Source organism: Prunus persica, chromosome G1 (assembly GCF_000346465.2).
Source record: "Prunus persica cultivar Lovell chromosome G1, Prunus_persica_NCBIv2, whole genome shotgun sequence".
In the NCBI taxonomy this organism is placed as follows: domain Eukaryota; kingdom Viridiplantae; phylum Streptophyta; class Magnoliopsida; order Rosales; family Rosaceae; genus Prunus; species Prunus persica.
The window spans coordinates 9,220,247-9,236,007 of record NC_034009.1 but is presented as its reverse complement, the minus strand read 5'-3'; the positions used below and the strand labels follow the sequence as shown (position 1 = coordinate 9,236,007).

Sequence of the window (15,761 nt, the reverse complement as noted above, 5' to 3'; positions counted from 1 at the left end):
ATTTACAAGCCAACAAAAAATATCTAAATATCCTTCAACGTGTAGACTTTAAAGTACCTAAATGCAGGCAAAGACTTGTTCAAACTTGGCATAATGCTTCACTCAAGTTTTACTTTATTGACAAATAATGAAGATAATCCAAATAAAAAACTTCAAAATAAAAGAAAAAATTGCATTATCCTTCTCTTGAAAGCCTTGCTAAAAATATTTAACTTGTTAGGGAAAAAAACACACTTATAGCCTCATAAGTTAAACGAATCTCGAGGCTCTACATTTTAGTCATTATGCATTTACTCGCATTTTGCAAGATCTTAACAATTCTAATAATCTAACGACTAAGATATGAAATGTCAATTTTTAACTTTTGACACATACCTATTTAATTAACTCCAACTTAACACTGTTAAGCTTAAATAAAAACTAAACATAAAAAACACTAAACTTATCATCAGTCACCCATGACACACCCCACCCCACTGGCGACAGAAATTTATGGGTGGAGACGCTTCATATAATTGTATATGAGTGTTAGGTAATTTGGATTGGGTTAAGTGAGCAAAAGGCCACCATAATAAGACCTAGTTCTTGCTTTTTTATTGCATTATTATGCAAAACCAGTTTAGCTGGTTGTTTGTTAACATATTTGTTAATCCGTAAAGAACGAGAGAGGAATATGTTAAAAACAATGAGGCCCCGTTTGGTTCATGGGAAATGAGGCTCGGGGATGGAAAATCAATTGCTTTTCCATATTTGGTAAATCTGAGCATGGGAAATAGTTGCCTAGCACATGGGAAAGTAGGGGGGAAAGTGAAGCCCTCTTCTCAACTTGGATTTTGTTTAGTTTGGGAAAATGAGCCAACATTCAATGCACATTTTTCATGACTATTTTGTTCCCATGAATAATTTAAAATTACAATGTATCATTAAATGCATTCTTTTTTTATTTGATTTAATATGAGTATAATTGAAAAATTATACAAACTTTGTTTTCCATTCTTACTCAAAACAAACATGGGAAAGGAAACAAAGTGAAATCTCCTGGTTACTTTCCTGACATTACCAAATATGGGAAATGAATCTTTTATTTCCCATATCTTGGGAAATGACATGAAAAATAATTTCCCCTCAAATCCGTTCCGTGAACCAAACAAAACCTGAAGATCTAGCTAAATGCTATGGCCGCATTGCATTGCATGTGGAAAAATTGGCTTAGTAGAACGTGCATTCAAGCACCAACACTGACTGAGGTTGATATTTGATACTCACTAACAGGGAGCTTTATATTGTTTTGGACCACAATGGAAATTTTCCTTTCAGGACTTTAATCGAGCACAAGGAGAGCAAAAATCTAAATCAAGAAAAATACATGAATTGCACGCATGCTGATTGTCAACTCATTTTGACAGCTATGGCTACACTTTTCCATTCCTTGTTCATAAGGACGCATTTGGTTCACACCATTTTGAACCAATATCTATATTTTAAAACTATGTAGAGGGAAATATAAATTGCAATTTCTTCGCTGTTAGAAAGAAAAATATCATTAAATAAAAAGTTGGGTGATTGCAAATGAGCAGTTTATAAATCACAACACAAACTCATTTGGATCGTGGAAAGGATTTGATGAGAAATAATTTCCCATGACTTTTTCCAATGGATGAGAAATGGAAGATTCATTTCCCATGTTTGGTAATGTTAGGAAATGAACCAGGAAATACCACTTTATTTCATTTTCCATGCTTGGTTTGTGTAGGAATGTAAAACAAAGTTGATTTAATTTTTCAATAATACCCATATGAAATCAAACAAAAAAGAATGAATTTATTGCTATATTGTAATTCTAAATTATTAATGGGGACGAAATGGTCATGAAAAATGTGCATTTAAATTTAATGCTGATCCATTTTCCCAAAGTTTCCCATGGGGAGGAAGGTTACATTTCCCCCCTATTTTCTCATGTGCTAGACAAACATTTACCATGTCTGGACTTACCAAACATGAATTATTTTCCATCCCAAGCCTGCTTTCCCATAAACAAAATGCAGTAATTTAATAAGAAATATTTCGATATTTGTATTCATCGTCTACACTCGTCAATTATGAGACTGAGTTAAAAATTTCCAACATAAATTTACCAAACAAACCATATTAATATCTTCCAAATTTCTAATACTTAAACTCCCATAATGGACTTTTAGCTCAAGTAATTAAGAGCACTTAACTCTCCAACCGAGGTCTTAGGTTTGATTTCCCCTCACGCTATATTACTTGTATTATAAAAAAAAACCCATTAATTTTTTGCTAATATATACATAAATCTTATGTATAACATTACTTGGACAAGGAAAACAAGATGTGTCCAATCCAATATAATTGAGCACATCATAAATATTAGAAATGATTAAAATTAATTTCCCAGCTCTAGACAGTAAACCTGATTTCCGACCATCTATTTTTTTTCTTCTTCTTAATTCTAGTATTGAAATCCTTGAAATGTGCAAATCAATCCATCTAATAATATTTTGAACTTCCAAAATATGGGGAGGGTAATCCAAAATTGTAGACAAATGTTCCCTTTCCTTCTTGGGACCGAAGCAGAGAGAGTTTTTTGGAGAAATATTATTTCTAGGTAAATTATAATTTAAGGCCGGTGGTTGTTGGCGTAAAAAGAAAAAGAAAAAGAGTTAATGGTGGGTTCGCAATTTAAACTTATTTGGAGGGTAGTTTACAAGTAATGGAATTATAGAAAAGAAACTCGTGTGAAATATAATTGTCCATTTTAGTGGTCAAGCGCCAACCCGCAGTCCTGGATCTACCAACCTACCCCCAGCCCGCCACTCTCTCTCTCTCTCTCTCTCTCACCTCGTCGCATACATTAATGAATGAAGCAAGAGGAGTAAATTTTGTACAGCGCCAACCAACCAGTATGATATAAAAATAAAAAAAAAAGAAAAAAAAAAAAGAAAAAAGAAAAAAAAAAGTCACAGTCAGTGAGCTAACTACCCAGCGCCACGTGACCAGCTCACCCCGCCCTCCTTCCCCTCTTCTCTCTCTCGTTGGTAGCAACCTCTCCGTCTCAGTGCCTCAACTCAACCCCTCTCTCTCTTCCCTTCTCTTCTCTATATATCTCTCTCTCTATTTAAACACTTCCTCTATCCTCCCTAAATTCCAGCATTTGCATTTCCCCCAAATCCCAAATTCCACTCTCACAGCCTCACAGGTAAACTCCAATTCCTCTCCTTCTACTATTTCCGGTTGACCCTCCAACTAACAGCCATCGATTACGAGATCCGCTGTTTGGTTCCTTTTCTGGGATCCCATTTCTTGTCCGTATTTGAAATTTCCCCGGGTTTTGATGTCCTCGAGGAAAAATTGATCCTCTATTTTGTTTTGTTTACGTTGTTTGGTGATATAAATGGAAATAGGAGTTTAGGAGGGAGCTTAAGATCTGCTTCTGCTTCTCTTGTCTTGGACAATTGGGTTGGGGTTTGTTTGGGTTGGTTGGTTTGTTAGGTGCATTGCGTAGAGATCTGTTAGGTAACTATAATTGCGATCTGGTTGGCTTTAGGTGTGCTTTAGCTAACAGAAATTTGACCAATATTGTGCCTCTAGATCTACCTAACTGGATGATTTCATTTTGATCTACTTAATTCTAAATGCTTCTGCCTAAACCCATAACTATTGAAACAAGAGCTATGAATTTGTATGAATCGTGTATTCATGTGTGATGCATCAGTGTCAGTAGTTGACAGTTTTGGTTTCTTATTGTATGTTCAGAAACCGGAGGTTGCCTTGACCTGAAACCATGGCCACTGGACAACTTTTCTCGCGCACCACACAGGCGTTGTTCTACAACTACAAGCAGCTCCCAATCCAGCGCATGCTGGATTTTGACTTCCTTTGTGGTGTGTATCGGTTCCTAATTTTGATCTCGAAAGTGATCTTACTTGTATTCTTTTAATATAACAATGTAAATGTAGTAACTGAGCTTTGTAATAGGGAGGGAAACACCGTCCGTTGCTGGAATCATTAACCCCGGTGCTGAGGGATTTCAGAAACTCTTTTTCGGTCAAGAGGAGATCGCCATACCAGTGCACTCAACGTAAGTCACCATTCTTTCTTTCTCTTCTTAGATTTCATTTGTCTTTTTTAGCTGCAATCCACCTTATGTATTTGTGCAGTGAGTCTTAACATAACTGAAGCATGCCAATTAAGTTATTAATCAAATTTCATTGTTGATCTGTTGTTATTGATTTTTTTATTTTTTTTCTTTCTGAGTTTGAGATTGCCTGAACTTCATTTTGATAACTGTTGCAGCATTGAAGCATCTTGTGCAGCACATCCTACCGCCGATGTCTTCATCAACTTTGCTTCCTTTAGAAGGTCAGTGCTTATTTCGTGAGTAGTTTATTGGAGTGCAGAATTTCGATCCTGAATATATGTTGACATATCTGCAGTGCTGCCGCTTCCTCCATGGCTGCTCTGAAGCAACCAACAATTAGAGTTGTTGCAATCATTGCTGAAGGTGTACCTGAGTCAGACGCTAAGCAATTGATCGCATATGCACGAGCAAACAACAAGGTTAGACAATAGATACAATGTCTTCTGAATTGCACTAACTATGAAAATGAACAGGCAGTACTCACTTGAATGATCATATAATTTTCAGGTTGTTATTGGCCCAGCTACTGTTGGAGGAATTCAAGCTGGTGCTTTTAAGATTGGTGACACTGCTGGAACAATTGATAACATAATTCACTGCAAGCTGTACAGGCCTGGATCTGTTGGTTTTGTCTCCAAATCTGTATGTAGTAGCTATTACAGTGCTTTTTCTTTTTTTTTTCATTTTCTTTCCTGCATTCTGTTTTGTTCCATTGTTGAGCATTCTTTATGCCCACTTAGAAGTCAATATCATAAACTTTCGGATAATTTTGGTAAATGTATATGTCAAAATGTGTATACATTAAACATCTAGCAAATTACATTATACTTTTGTATTTAATGTCTGATTAAGTTTATTCATTTAAGTCCTATGCCCTTAGTTTTAGAAACTACTGAGAATAGTTCTAGTTCTGCAACGTGCCATGAGTTTCCACATATTTATTCAAACTGCGTTGCGGTGTGCATTGTCAAGAAACTCATATTTTTGTTTAAAATTCTTAAAATAATAAAATATGTTGCAATTGCAGGGTGGGATGTCTAATGAATTATACAATACTGTGGCTCGTGTAACAGATGGACTTTTTGAAGGTATCTACGTTTGGTCTGCTTAATTTAGTCTTCATAACTGATTTAATATTTGAGCAAGGTTGTAAAATTTGGGTATGTTCTTGAAACTCTTTAGGTATTGCTATTGGAGGAGATGTGTTCCCAGGTTCTACTCTTTCTGACCATGTTCTGCGGTTTAACAATATCCCCCAGGTAAATTTTGCTTTCATTTACTTCTCTTCAGGGCCTGTCCATTTTTGCATTTTGTTTGGGGGCATCAGCATCCTGAAATTTGCAATCTGATTTTTTGATCTAATGCAGGTTAAACTTATTGTTGTACTTGGGGAACTTGGTGGGAGAGATGAGTATTCTCTAGTTGAAGCTTTGAAACAGGGGAAAGTTTCCAAACCAGTTGTTGCTTGGGTTAGTGGAACTTGCGCAAGGCTTTTCAAATCCGAAGTACAATTTGGTCATGCTGTAAGTTGTCATCTCAGTTGCTCTTGACTAATCTCTTCCCAAGAAAGTAAAAGGGTTAAAAATTCTAAATCTTCCTTCACATTGTTTAAATCAGGGCGCAAAAAGTGGTGGTGAGTTGGAGTCTGCACAAGCAAAGAATCAAGCCTTGAGGGATGCTGGAGCTGTTGTTCCCACTTCATATGAAGCTTTAGAAACTGCTATAAAGGAAACCTTTGAAAAACTGGTAATTTACAGCATACCTTGAGGATAACCACCACAAGGATTGCTTGAAAAGTTCTCTAATTCCATTAGTGTCCATTGCTGTCTAAGCTTACATATTTGATTGATTTCCACAGGTTGAACAAGGGAAGATTACACCAGTGAAGGAATTTAAGCCTCCACAAATACCTGAAGATCTTAACTCTGCAATTAAGAGTGGAAAAGTTCGGGCTCCAACTCATATTATATCCACAATCTCTGATGATAGAGGTATGTATTAAATCCAACGACATTCCTATATATTACTCACATGTTTGATATTTAGACATCAGTTTCATTGACTTCTTTTAATCCACTTTGCAGGTGAGGAACCATGCTATGCTGGTGTACCTATGTCCTCCATTGTTGAGCAGGGTTACGGTGTGGGTGATGTTATCTCTCTTTTGTGGTTCAAGCGCAGCCTTCCCCGTTATTGTACTCAGTTTATTGAGGTAGATTCTTGATTACTATGGAGCTGCTTATTCATACTTCTTCACCCTTCTGTTTAACTTTTGTTTACTAAAAATCTAGCTGTGATTGCTCTAGGAGCAAAATTGTGTATTCTAGCCTCTTTCACTAATACATATGACATTCATTTCAGATATGCATCATGTTATGTGCTGACCATGGTCCTTGCGTCTCTGGAGCTCACAACACAATAGTAACTGCTAGGGCTGGCAAGGACCTTGTTTCCAGCCTTGTCTCAGGTAGATATTTTACCACTGAATGTTCTATACTTTGTCATAAAATTTTCTACTTTGAGGACTGGGCTTCTCAGAGATGATTTGGTTATGGAATAATTATATTGAGCCTTTGAAACAGGTTTGCTCACAATTGGTCCCCGATTTGGTGGTGCCGTTGATGATGCTGCCCGATACTTCAAGGATGCATATGACAGGGTGAGCTTTATTGGACATTTTGTGTGTAATAACTCAACGCTTAAACGTTAAAATAATGTTTTAACTCTAACAAGCTATCCCTCTGCTGTGTTTCATCAGAATCTTACACCTTATGAATTTGTCGAGAGTATGAAAAAGAAAGGCATTCGTGTGCCAGGGATTGGGCACAGGTATTGAGAGTTTTCAATATTATGCAATAGTATAAACTTGGGGTTTCAATCTTTAATGCATTTAGTAGTTGCATAAGAAATCTTATTGTTGGAAGTTCTTGTTTCTTTGCTGTGGAAAAGGATCAAGAGAGGGGACAACAGAGATAAGAGAGTAGAGCTCCTACAAGCGTTCGCGCGCACACATTTCCCTTCTGTCAAGTATATGGAATATGCCGTACAAGTTGAAACCTACACCCTCTCGAAGGCAAACAACCTGGTCCTTAATGTCGATGGTGCTATTGGAACCCTGTTCTTGGATCTTCTTGCAGGCAGTGGAATGTTCAGCAAGCAAGAGATTGATGAGATTGTTGATATTGGCTATCTGAATGGGCTATTTGTGCTGGCACGTTCTATCGGTTTGATTGGGTGAGTACTAAAAAAATTTCATTGGCTGCGTAGACTCAAATTCTGGATATAGACACATGAAGAATTGATTCTACATAGGCACATAGCTTCTTTACACCAAAGGAAAATGTATTTGGACTTAAAAGGTCGCTAAACAGATTAGGTGGTCCTACGGTCCTGTTGTGGCTGATACAGATAGGACTTATTAATAACTCAAGTAGTCAATTCCTATTTGTTGGGTTTATATACCTTAGCTTTGTCATTGAGAGTAATACGAAACGAACGATTGTCCTTGATGACAATGAGGTTCCGTGGTGGGTCAGATAAACATAGGAGAGAGGACATCATTTTCTGCTTTATATATGATGTAGTCCTTAGAATTTCTGTAAAATATCCTTTTACCTGACTGATTACTCCCTGCCCTTCATCTCAGGCACACTTTTGACCAGAAGAGATTGAAGCAGCCCCTATACCGCCACCCATGGGAGGATGTTCTTTACACCAAGTGAAAGGCTCTCAGATAGCAGGTGCAAAGCCGACTTACCTGCTTTTGACGAGCATTGTTGTCTTCAAGGTCCTTGAGTCTGCAGATTCGCTTGGAATGATTGTTCAGTTGTTAGAATAGTGTTTGTATTGCTAATGCTGGAGTTGAGTATCTTCATTTGTAAGTTGTATCCAAAGTTCATAAAGGGACAACCCTCGATCAGTTTACTAAACAAAGTTATGTTTTCCTATAAAATTTCTTGGTTTCACTTTCTGGGTTTTAGGAGAAAATAGAGTAAAGTGGGTATTCTCTTGGGTATGTTCTGTCCTCTCCACCAAAAAAGAAGAAGGTCAATGAATAAATAGAAATTTGTCGCATGCATACCGTTTTCTTTTTATTCGGTTTCTTTGGTCCATATTTTGTGTGCCGGTCTGTATTATAACAGAGGCTAATGTTTTGGTTAACTTCTACTGGGCAATAATGAACTATAACTTGGGAGATTTAAGCACTAATTGGGGTTTTGAAACTAGTGCTTAGCGAATCTTGCCATATCATCGAGTAACTTGAGCTAACCAAAACCAAGGATTGACCATGGGGTTTTGTACTTTCCACTTCTTGACCCAAAAAAAGTAGACATACTTGTATCTCATTTTTACACCTCAAACCAACTCAATTATAGCATTTGTAGCACAATCTATAAATGTTTCAGCAGGTATGAATTTATCCACTTTGGGAATATCAATACAAGCAAAAGAAAGAAAAAGAAACGACTTTCTTAAGCTAGAATTAGAAAGGACAATGGTTTCTTCCTTTTTGATTTCTTATTATATTATATTTTTGGAGAAAGGATGCGGACTTGACGGTCAGTTGCAAGAATATTTAAATACGTCGACTTACAGAAATATTATAAAGAATATATGTAAACTGTGTGCAATAGGAAAACAAAATCTACAGCATCAGAATTATTGTCATTGGCCCAATTCCCCAAACGCATACGACCACCAATCGGATGGCCTCCATTATATTCTCACCACCACCGTAGCTCTGTCCATGCCCACAAGTAAAACCCCCCAAAGAAAATGAAAATGAAAATCCAAGAAACGGCCAGAAAAAAAGAGATAAATCAGACAAACAAAAAAACAAATGAGAAAAAGAGAGAGAGTGAGAGAAGTGTCATTCTCATTTCTCAGTTCTCTCAGAGCACAGCAAAACAAAAAAGATCAAACCAAAGCAGCGCTGCTTCCCTCTCTCGCCCACTACGCATCTCACAATTAAACCACATAAACAACTGAAAACCAGCCTCCACCTCCAACAAGTCACAAGCTTCACTGCAACCCATTTTCTGATCGACCTCAAATTTTTATGGCCAAATGGGTTTTCGGCTTTTATTAGCCTCTTTTTCTCACTCGCTGCAAATTTAACCGGAAAAAAAAAAAACCCAGTGAGAATTGTGTCAAACAGAGGAAGACCCAAGTCAGCAAATGGCTTCAGGTGCTCAGTCGTCGGGCACAGGCCATGCCAAAGCTCACAACAATACAGAGTCTGTAAGCAAAGCCATTGCTCAGTACACCGTCGATGCTCGGCTGCACGCCGTGTTTGAGCAGTCAGGCGAGTCTGGTAAGTCCTTCGACTACTCACAGAGCATGAGGACCACCAAAGACTCAGTCCCGGAGCAGCAGATTACAGCCTACCTGTCCAGAATTCAAAGGGGTGGCCATATTCAACCCTTTGGGTGCATGATGGCTGTGGACGAAGCCACCTTTGGGGTCATTGCGTACAGCGAAAACGCCCGAGACCTGCTCGACCTAACGCCGCAGTCAGTTCCGATCCTCGAAAAACCTGAGATCCTCACAATTGGGACTGATGTCCGTACACTCTTCACGCCCTCCAGCGCAGTTTTGCTCGAGAAAGCATTTGGGGCTCGGGAGATTACACTTTTGAACCCAATTTGGATCCACTCCAAGATTTCTGGAAAGCCCTTTTACGCAATTCTGCATCGGATTGATGTTGGGGTTGTGATTGATTTGGAGCCTGCTAGAACAGAGGACCCTGCGCTGTCTATAGCCGGCGCGGTTCAGTCTCAGAAATTGGCAGTGAGGGCAATTTCACAGCTGCAGTCACTGCCTGGTGGGGACATTAAGATTTTGTGTGAAACTGCGGTTGAGAGTGTAAGGGAGCTTACTGGTTATGATAGAGTTATGGTGTATAAGTTTCATGATGATGAGCATGGTGAGGTTGTGGCTGAGAGCAAGAGGCCTGACTTAGAGCCATATCTTGGGCTGCACTATCCTGCCACGGATATACCTCAGGCGTCGAGGTTTTTGTTCAAGCAGAACCGGGTCAGAATGATAGTAGACTGTCATGCCACGCCGGTCCATGTAATTCAGGATGAAGGGCTGATGCAGCCTCTGTGCTTGGTTGGATCCACACTTCGTGCCCCTCATGGTTGTCACTCCCAGTATATGGCTAATATGGGCTCCATTGCCTCGCTAGCTTTGGCAGTCATCATCAATGGAAATGATGAGGAAGCTGTTGGCGGGAGGAACTCAATGAGACTATGGGGCCTGGTTGTTTGCCACCATACCTCTGCTCGGTGCATTCCGTTTCCCCTTCGGTATGCTTGTGAGTTCCTAATGCAGGCCTTTGGGCTTCAGTTGAATATGGAATTGCAGTTGGCTTCACAATTGTCTGAGAAACATGTTTTGAGGACCCAGACTCTCTTGTGTGATATGCTTCTTCGTGACACCCCAGCTGGCATTGTTACTCAAAGTCCTAGTATTATGGACCTTGTGAAGTGTGACGGGGCTGCACTATACTACCAAGGGAAGTACTACCCACTAGGCGTGACCCCGACTGAAGCGCAGATAAAGGACATTGTGGAGTGGCTGTTGGCTTTCCATGGAAGTTCAACAGGTTTAAGCACAGATAGTTTGGGTGATGCTGGGTACCCTGGAGCTGCCTCTCTGGGCGATGCTGTTTGTGGGATGGCTGCTGCTTATATAACTAAGAGGGATTTTCTGTTCTGGTTCCGATCCCACACTGGAAAAGAGATCAAATGGGGTGGAGCAAAGCATCATCCAGAGGACAAGGATGATGGACAGAGGATGCATCCACGCTCTTCATTCAAGGCATTTTTGGAAGTGGTTAAAAGCCGTAGTTTGCCGTGGGAGAACGCAGAAATGGATGCAATACACTCTTTGCAGATTATTTTGAGAGACTCATTTAAGGATGCAGAGACAAACAATTCAAAAGCTGTTACGCAGGCCCAGCTTGGTGATCTGGAGTTTCAAGGGATCAATGAGCTCAGCTCGGTAGCAAGAGAAATGGTTAGATTGATAGAGACTGCAACTGCTCCCATATTTGCTGTAGATGTTGATGGATGTATAAATGGGTGGAATGCAAAGGTTGCAGAGTTGACAGGTCTCTCAGTCGAGGAAGCTACCGGGAAGTCCTTGGTTCATGATCTTGTTTACAAAGAATCTGAAGAAATTGTTGGCAGACTTCTTTTCCGCGCTTTAAGAGGTAGTCTTTCTAGACCTAATGTCTTTATTTCTACTTAATTCGAGAAGTTTATTAATGGGGTCTTATTGACATTGTTTCCAGCTCATTCTCAATTTCAAGTAAAACCACAAAGCTAACCTTGGCCATATAATCATTTCAAACCAAAATAAAGAAATAAATTCGCTATATTTGTCTTATTGAAAGTTGACTTACTTCAAGTTGTGAAGTTCACTGAGACGGTTTCATTGTGATGCCTAGGTACCTTCTATTTGATTAAATTTTACTGTAAATATGCAGTTCTCATATTGTAGTTATTGCTTGTATTGTGTTGTATTATTATATGCATTTCTTATTCTCTTGCGTGACTATTAAATGATCAATTAGGTGATTGCTTTGTAGCAATGGAACATGGACAGAACATGAGTGTTGATGTACCATATAGGTATAAGTTTCTGAATGCTACCTTAAAAATTAAAAATGAACATGACATTAATGCCAGTATGGCTTATTATGCCCAAGAGAGGGGACTAAACAGTTTTTTATTTATTTTTATTTTTATATATACATTTTTGTTTCATTTTTGATGATTTGGAACACATGTTTAATGTTTATTTTGAAAGCAAGTCTGTTTTGGTAAAAAATGAATATTTTACTATATTAGTATTTTCAATGCAGGAGAAGAAGATAAGAATGTAGAAATAAAAATGAGGACATTTGGCCCAGAGCACGACAACAAGCCTGTTTTTGTGGTGGTTAATGCTTGCTGTAGCAAGGATTACGCTAGTAATATAGTTGGAGTTTGCTTCGTTGGTCAGGACGTAACTGGTCAAAAAGTAGTAATGGACAAGTTCATAAAAATACAAGGTGATTACAAGGCCATCGTTCATAGTCCAAATCCTTTGATCCCTCCTATATTTGCTTCAGATGATAACACATGTTGCTCGGAATGGAACACTGCCATGGCAAAGCTCACTGGGTGGAGCCATGGAGAAATCCTTGGAAAAATGTTGGTTGGAGAGGTCTTCGGCAGTTGCTGTCGACTCAAGGGTCCAGATGCTATGACAAAATTCATGATTGTCCTACACAATGCCATTGGAGGGCTAGACACAGACAAATTTCCCTTTTCATTCTTTGACCGAAATGGGAAATATGTACAAGCTCTCTTGACAGCCAATAAGAGGGTGAACGCAGAAGGTCAGGTTATTGGAGCTTTCTGCTTTTTGCAGATTGCAAGTTCAGAACTGCAACAAGCTCTTAAAGTTCAGAGGCAACAGGAAAATGAATGTTTTTCTAGGATGAAAGAATTGGCTTACATTTGCCAGGAAATAAAATATCCTTTAAGTGGTATACGCTTTACCAACTCACTTTTGGAGACTACAGACTTAACTGAAGATCAAAAGCAGTTTTTGGAGACTAGTGCTGCTTGTGAGAAGCAAATTTTGAAGATTATAAAAGATGTTGATCTGGATAGCATTGAAGATGGGTAAGTAGGCTTTTAACAAAATTCTTCTCACATGCTCTTTTGTTTAATATCTTCAGCTAGGACTGCATTATTAATACCTGTATCCAAATTTCTTCATAATTGAAAATAGGAAAAACACAATTAAGTTTTTGTTGTTGTTGTTGGTGAATTAGATCACTGGAGCTTGAGAAGTCAGAATTCTTTCTTGGGAGTGTCATAAACGCCGTTGTTAGCCAAGTAATGTTATTGCTGAGGGAAAGGGATCTACAATTGATTCGGGATATTCCTGAAGAAATCAAAACATTGGCTGTTTGTGGTGATCAAGTGAGAATTCAGCAGGTCTTAGCTGATTTCTTATTGAATATGGTACGTTATGCACCATCTCCAGAAGGTTGGGTGGAGATTCATGTTCTTCCAAGCTTGAAGAAAGTACCTGATGGAGTCACTCTGGTTCGTACTGAATTCAGGTACTTTGGCTTCCCAGTATTTATATATTATTAGTTGGACGTTGATGGTGACAAGATAATAAAGTTATGTACGCAAGTTGTCCTTGCAACCTGACTTTACCTGATGTCCCGTGGGCTCAAATTAAGAACCTCAACCAACCAGGAGGCGTTTTTGGGTTGGACTGTGGCTGTCTTGTTGAGCCCATAGGTTTGAAAACTACCTGCTATGTTTTGTAGGAGCAAAATTGCAATCATGGTCTCTGAGCCTTGACGTCTGTTGAATAACTTGGTTGGGTGATTATGGGTCGGTAATGCAAAGATCTGTTTTGTACTTATGGTCCTCTTGCATTCTCTTGGCATAGTCTGACCAGAATGATTATGTGCCTAATGGAATACAATTGTAAAATCTCTGTCTGCCAACTTTTTTCAGAGTCCATACAAACATCCCTTGGCTAGTCTTGTTGGGCATCACTTGCAAATTGCAATGCACAAAAGCAGCGCTTTTCTTCTGATATTGTTATTGTCGTGGATATTGTTTTGATATGTAAATGACTAATACAGTGTTTATGGTGAAGGTTGGTATGTCCTGGTGATGGTCTTCCTCCTCAATTAGTTCAAGATATGTTCCATAGCAGTCAATGGATGACTCAGGAGGGCCTAGGACTGAGCATGTGCAGGAAGATTTTAAAGCTCATGAATGGAGAAGTCCAATATATCAGAGAGTCAGAAAGATGTTATTTCTTAATTATTCTTGAGTTTCCTATGCCTCGGAGTACAAAGAGTATTGACTAGGTCATTGGATATCCAGGACTTTACAGTCTCAACAGGAGATGCTCCTTCTCCCAGAACAAACTGCACCGGGCACCAAAGCTGCCAGATTCGTTTCAAGGGTACTTGACAAAACTCAAAACATGTTTGCGTTATCCAAGATTGCTGTTTGACTACACAAGTTCAAATGACAGACATGCTTGAGTAAGGTAGCCGATAGTCTACGTGCAGTCTTAAGATTTCTCTAGTGCAGTTAAGCCAAATCTTAATGCATTAGTGTGCTGCCCTGTGTTATTCATTGAAAAGGACCAAGTGGGTCCATTTGAGGTAATTGTAGAGAGGCTTCCACGATCAAAAGCTCTTCCGGTAGGAGACTTGTTAGATCGAGTCACATCTTTCTTTCGCATGTTTCTACTTGATTGCTTGTACTAAGTCGTTTCCGCTGCATGTTCTCAAAGTGCAGCGAAAGCTTTTTGGCCTTTTCCCTTTTAATGTATAATACTTCTTATGTGTAATAAAGCTGATACTGAGTCATCTTCTAGTTGCTGGATTTAATGTAACATGGATGACTTGTCTGAGTAATATGTGCTTTTTTCTTGGCGAAGATGTACTTTGGATCACCTGTCTGTGTCCACATCGAAGATAGACATCCATGAAACGGGGATAGCATTATTTTGCTATTCCGACTAATAATGCTATGAGGCGTGATAACACTTCCATGTAGCATAGTATTATTGGCTGCGTATCGCCGGTGCAACTAAAATTTTCTGGTATAGCACAGTGCCTTACCAGCCTCATTGATTATATTAGGTTTTTTATTATTAAGAAAAATCCAATTTTTGCTGTGAATTGTGACTTCTTTGGGCAGGTGGGTGTTTACGAGAGTAATATTATACAATACAATTGCCCATTTTTCTTAGAGGTGGATGGATTTTAGAACTTGCTTCTTGTCTTGTCTCTCATCTGTCAAAATCGTCCCCATACTTAGTTTATTGTAGAATTGGATGTAATGTGCCTAAGTCAACTTGATAGGTCACTATGAGCTTACAAGATGCTTAGGTTTGGTATGAGATAAGGATATTTTATGGTAAAGTTTAGCACTTAATGGTAATAATGGAAGTGTCACTTGCTTCGTTTGTTAATGATAATATTAGCCCATAATATTAGGAGAGAGAACAAGAAGCTTTGTTGCTGCTGCTCATTGTCTCTTTCACTCCAAAAGTTGTGTGCTTGCACGCCCATTGTAATGCTGTGCACGCAAACTGAGTTCTAGTTTTAGTGTAAACACTTTTGTTCTAGAGGCAGAGAGACAGGGCAACTTGCCCCTTGCTTCCAAAGTTGAAAGTGTCCTCAGAAGGAAGAAAACGTTTTAACTGAAAAATAAAAGGCAGATGTTCACCGACTGACACGCATACGAGCGAATATGAGACACGCAAAATAAATATAAGACAAATGTCAAATATTATTCATGATTCTCGCGCATACTAGCGATTATGAAACATACGTAAAATAAATAAAAGATAAATGTACAATATTATTCATGTGCGTGGACAACAAATAAATACAAGAAAAATATTAAACTTGTTCATGCAAATAGAAGATTATCAACACAAACGTTAACAACTAACATTTATCTGCACCAATGTTGAAAGCAAAGCTCTAAATACAGAAAAGAGAAAGGATTGAAGAATACAAGAAAAATGTTAACCATCTCTCACATGCATG

The 15,761-nt window shown here is 38.7% G+C and overlaps 2 protein-coding genes across 2 annotated transcripts; both read left to right on the top strand.

The window, feature by feature from the left end:
* LOC18793697 (ATP-citrate synthase beta chain protein 2) lies at positions 2,832 to 8,240 on the top strand. The gene is made up of 17 exons (XM_007221977.2): positions 2,832 to 3,220; positions 3,778 to 3,905; positions 4,000 to 4,102; positions 4,318 to 4,383; positions 4,458 to 4,581; positions 4,670 to 4,804; positions 5,190 to 5,250; positions 5,345 to 5,421; positions 5,530 to 5,685; positions 5,780 to 5,908; positions 6,021 to 6,153; positions 6,247 to 6,374; positions 6,524 to 6,629; positions 6,745 to 6,821; positions 6,921 to 6,991; positions 7,112 to 7,396; positions 7,809 to 8,240. The coding sequence occupies exons 2-17, from the start codon at positions 3,806 to 3,808 to the stop codon at positions 7,882 to 7,884; spliced, it is 1,827 nt and encodes a 608-aa protein (XP_007222039.1). The 5' UTR covers positions 2,832 to 3,220; positions 3,778 to 3,805; the 3' UTR covers positions 7,885 to 8,240.
* LOC18788475 (phytochrome B) lies at positions 8,618 to 14,642 on the top strand. Its single transcript, XM_007227294.2, has 4 exons — positions 8,618 to 11,381; positions 12,036 to 12,843; positions 12,996 to 13,289; positions 13,844 to 14,642. The coding sequence occupies exons 1-4, from the start codon at positions 9,341 to 9,343 to the stop codon at positions 14,058 to 14,060; spliced, it is 3,360 nt and encodes a 1,119-aa protein (XP_007227356.1). The 5' UTR covers positions 8,618 to 9,340; the 3' UTR covers positions 14,061 to 14,642.

What these genes read in the sequence shown, in the direction of transcription:
- LOC18793697 (XM_007221977.2), top strand. Translation starts at nt 3,806, where the DNA reads ATGGCCACTGGACAACTTTTCTCGCGCACCACACAGGCGTTGTTCTAC. An exon ending in GGTTTAACAATATCCCCCAG is followed by an intron (nt 5,422 to 5,529) that starts GTAAATTTTGCT and finishes GATCTAATGCAG; the next exon opens with GTTAAACTTATTGTTGTACT. An exon ending in ATTGTACTCAGTTTATTGAG is followed by an intron (nt 6,375 to 6,523) that starts GTAGATTCTTGA and finishes CATTCATTTCAG; the next exon opens with ATATGCATCATGTTATGTGC.
- LOC18788475 (XM_007227294.2), top strand. Translation starts at nt 9,341, where the DNA reads ATGGCTTCAGGTGCTCAGTCGTCGGGCACAGGCCATGCCAAAGCTCAC. An exon ending in CTGGATAGCATTGAAGATGG is followed by an intron (nt 12,844 to 12,995) that starts GTAAGTAGGCTT and finishes TTGGTGAATTAG; the next exon opens with ATCACTGGAGCTTGAGAAGT. An exon ending in CTGGTTCGTACTGAATTCAG is followed by an intron (nt 13,290 to 13,843) that starts GTACTTTGGCTT and finishes TTTATGGTGAAG; the next exon opens with GTTGGTATGTCCTGGTGATG.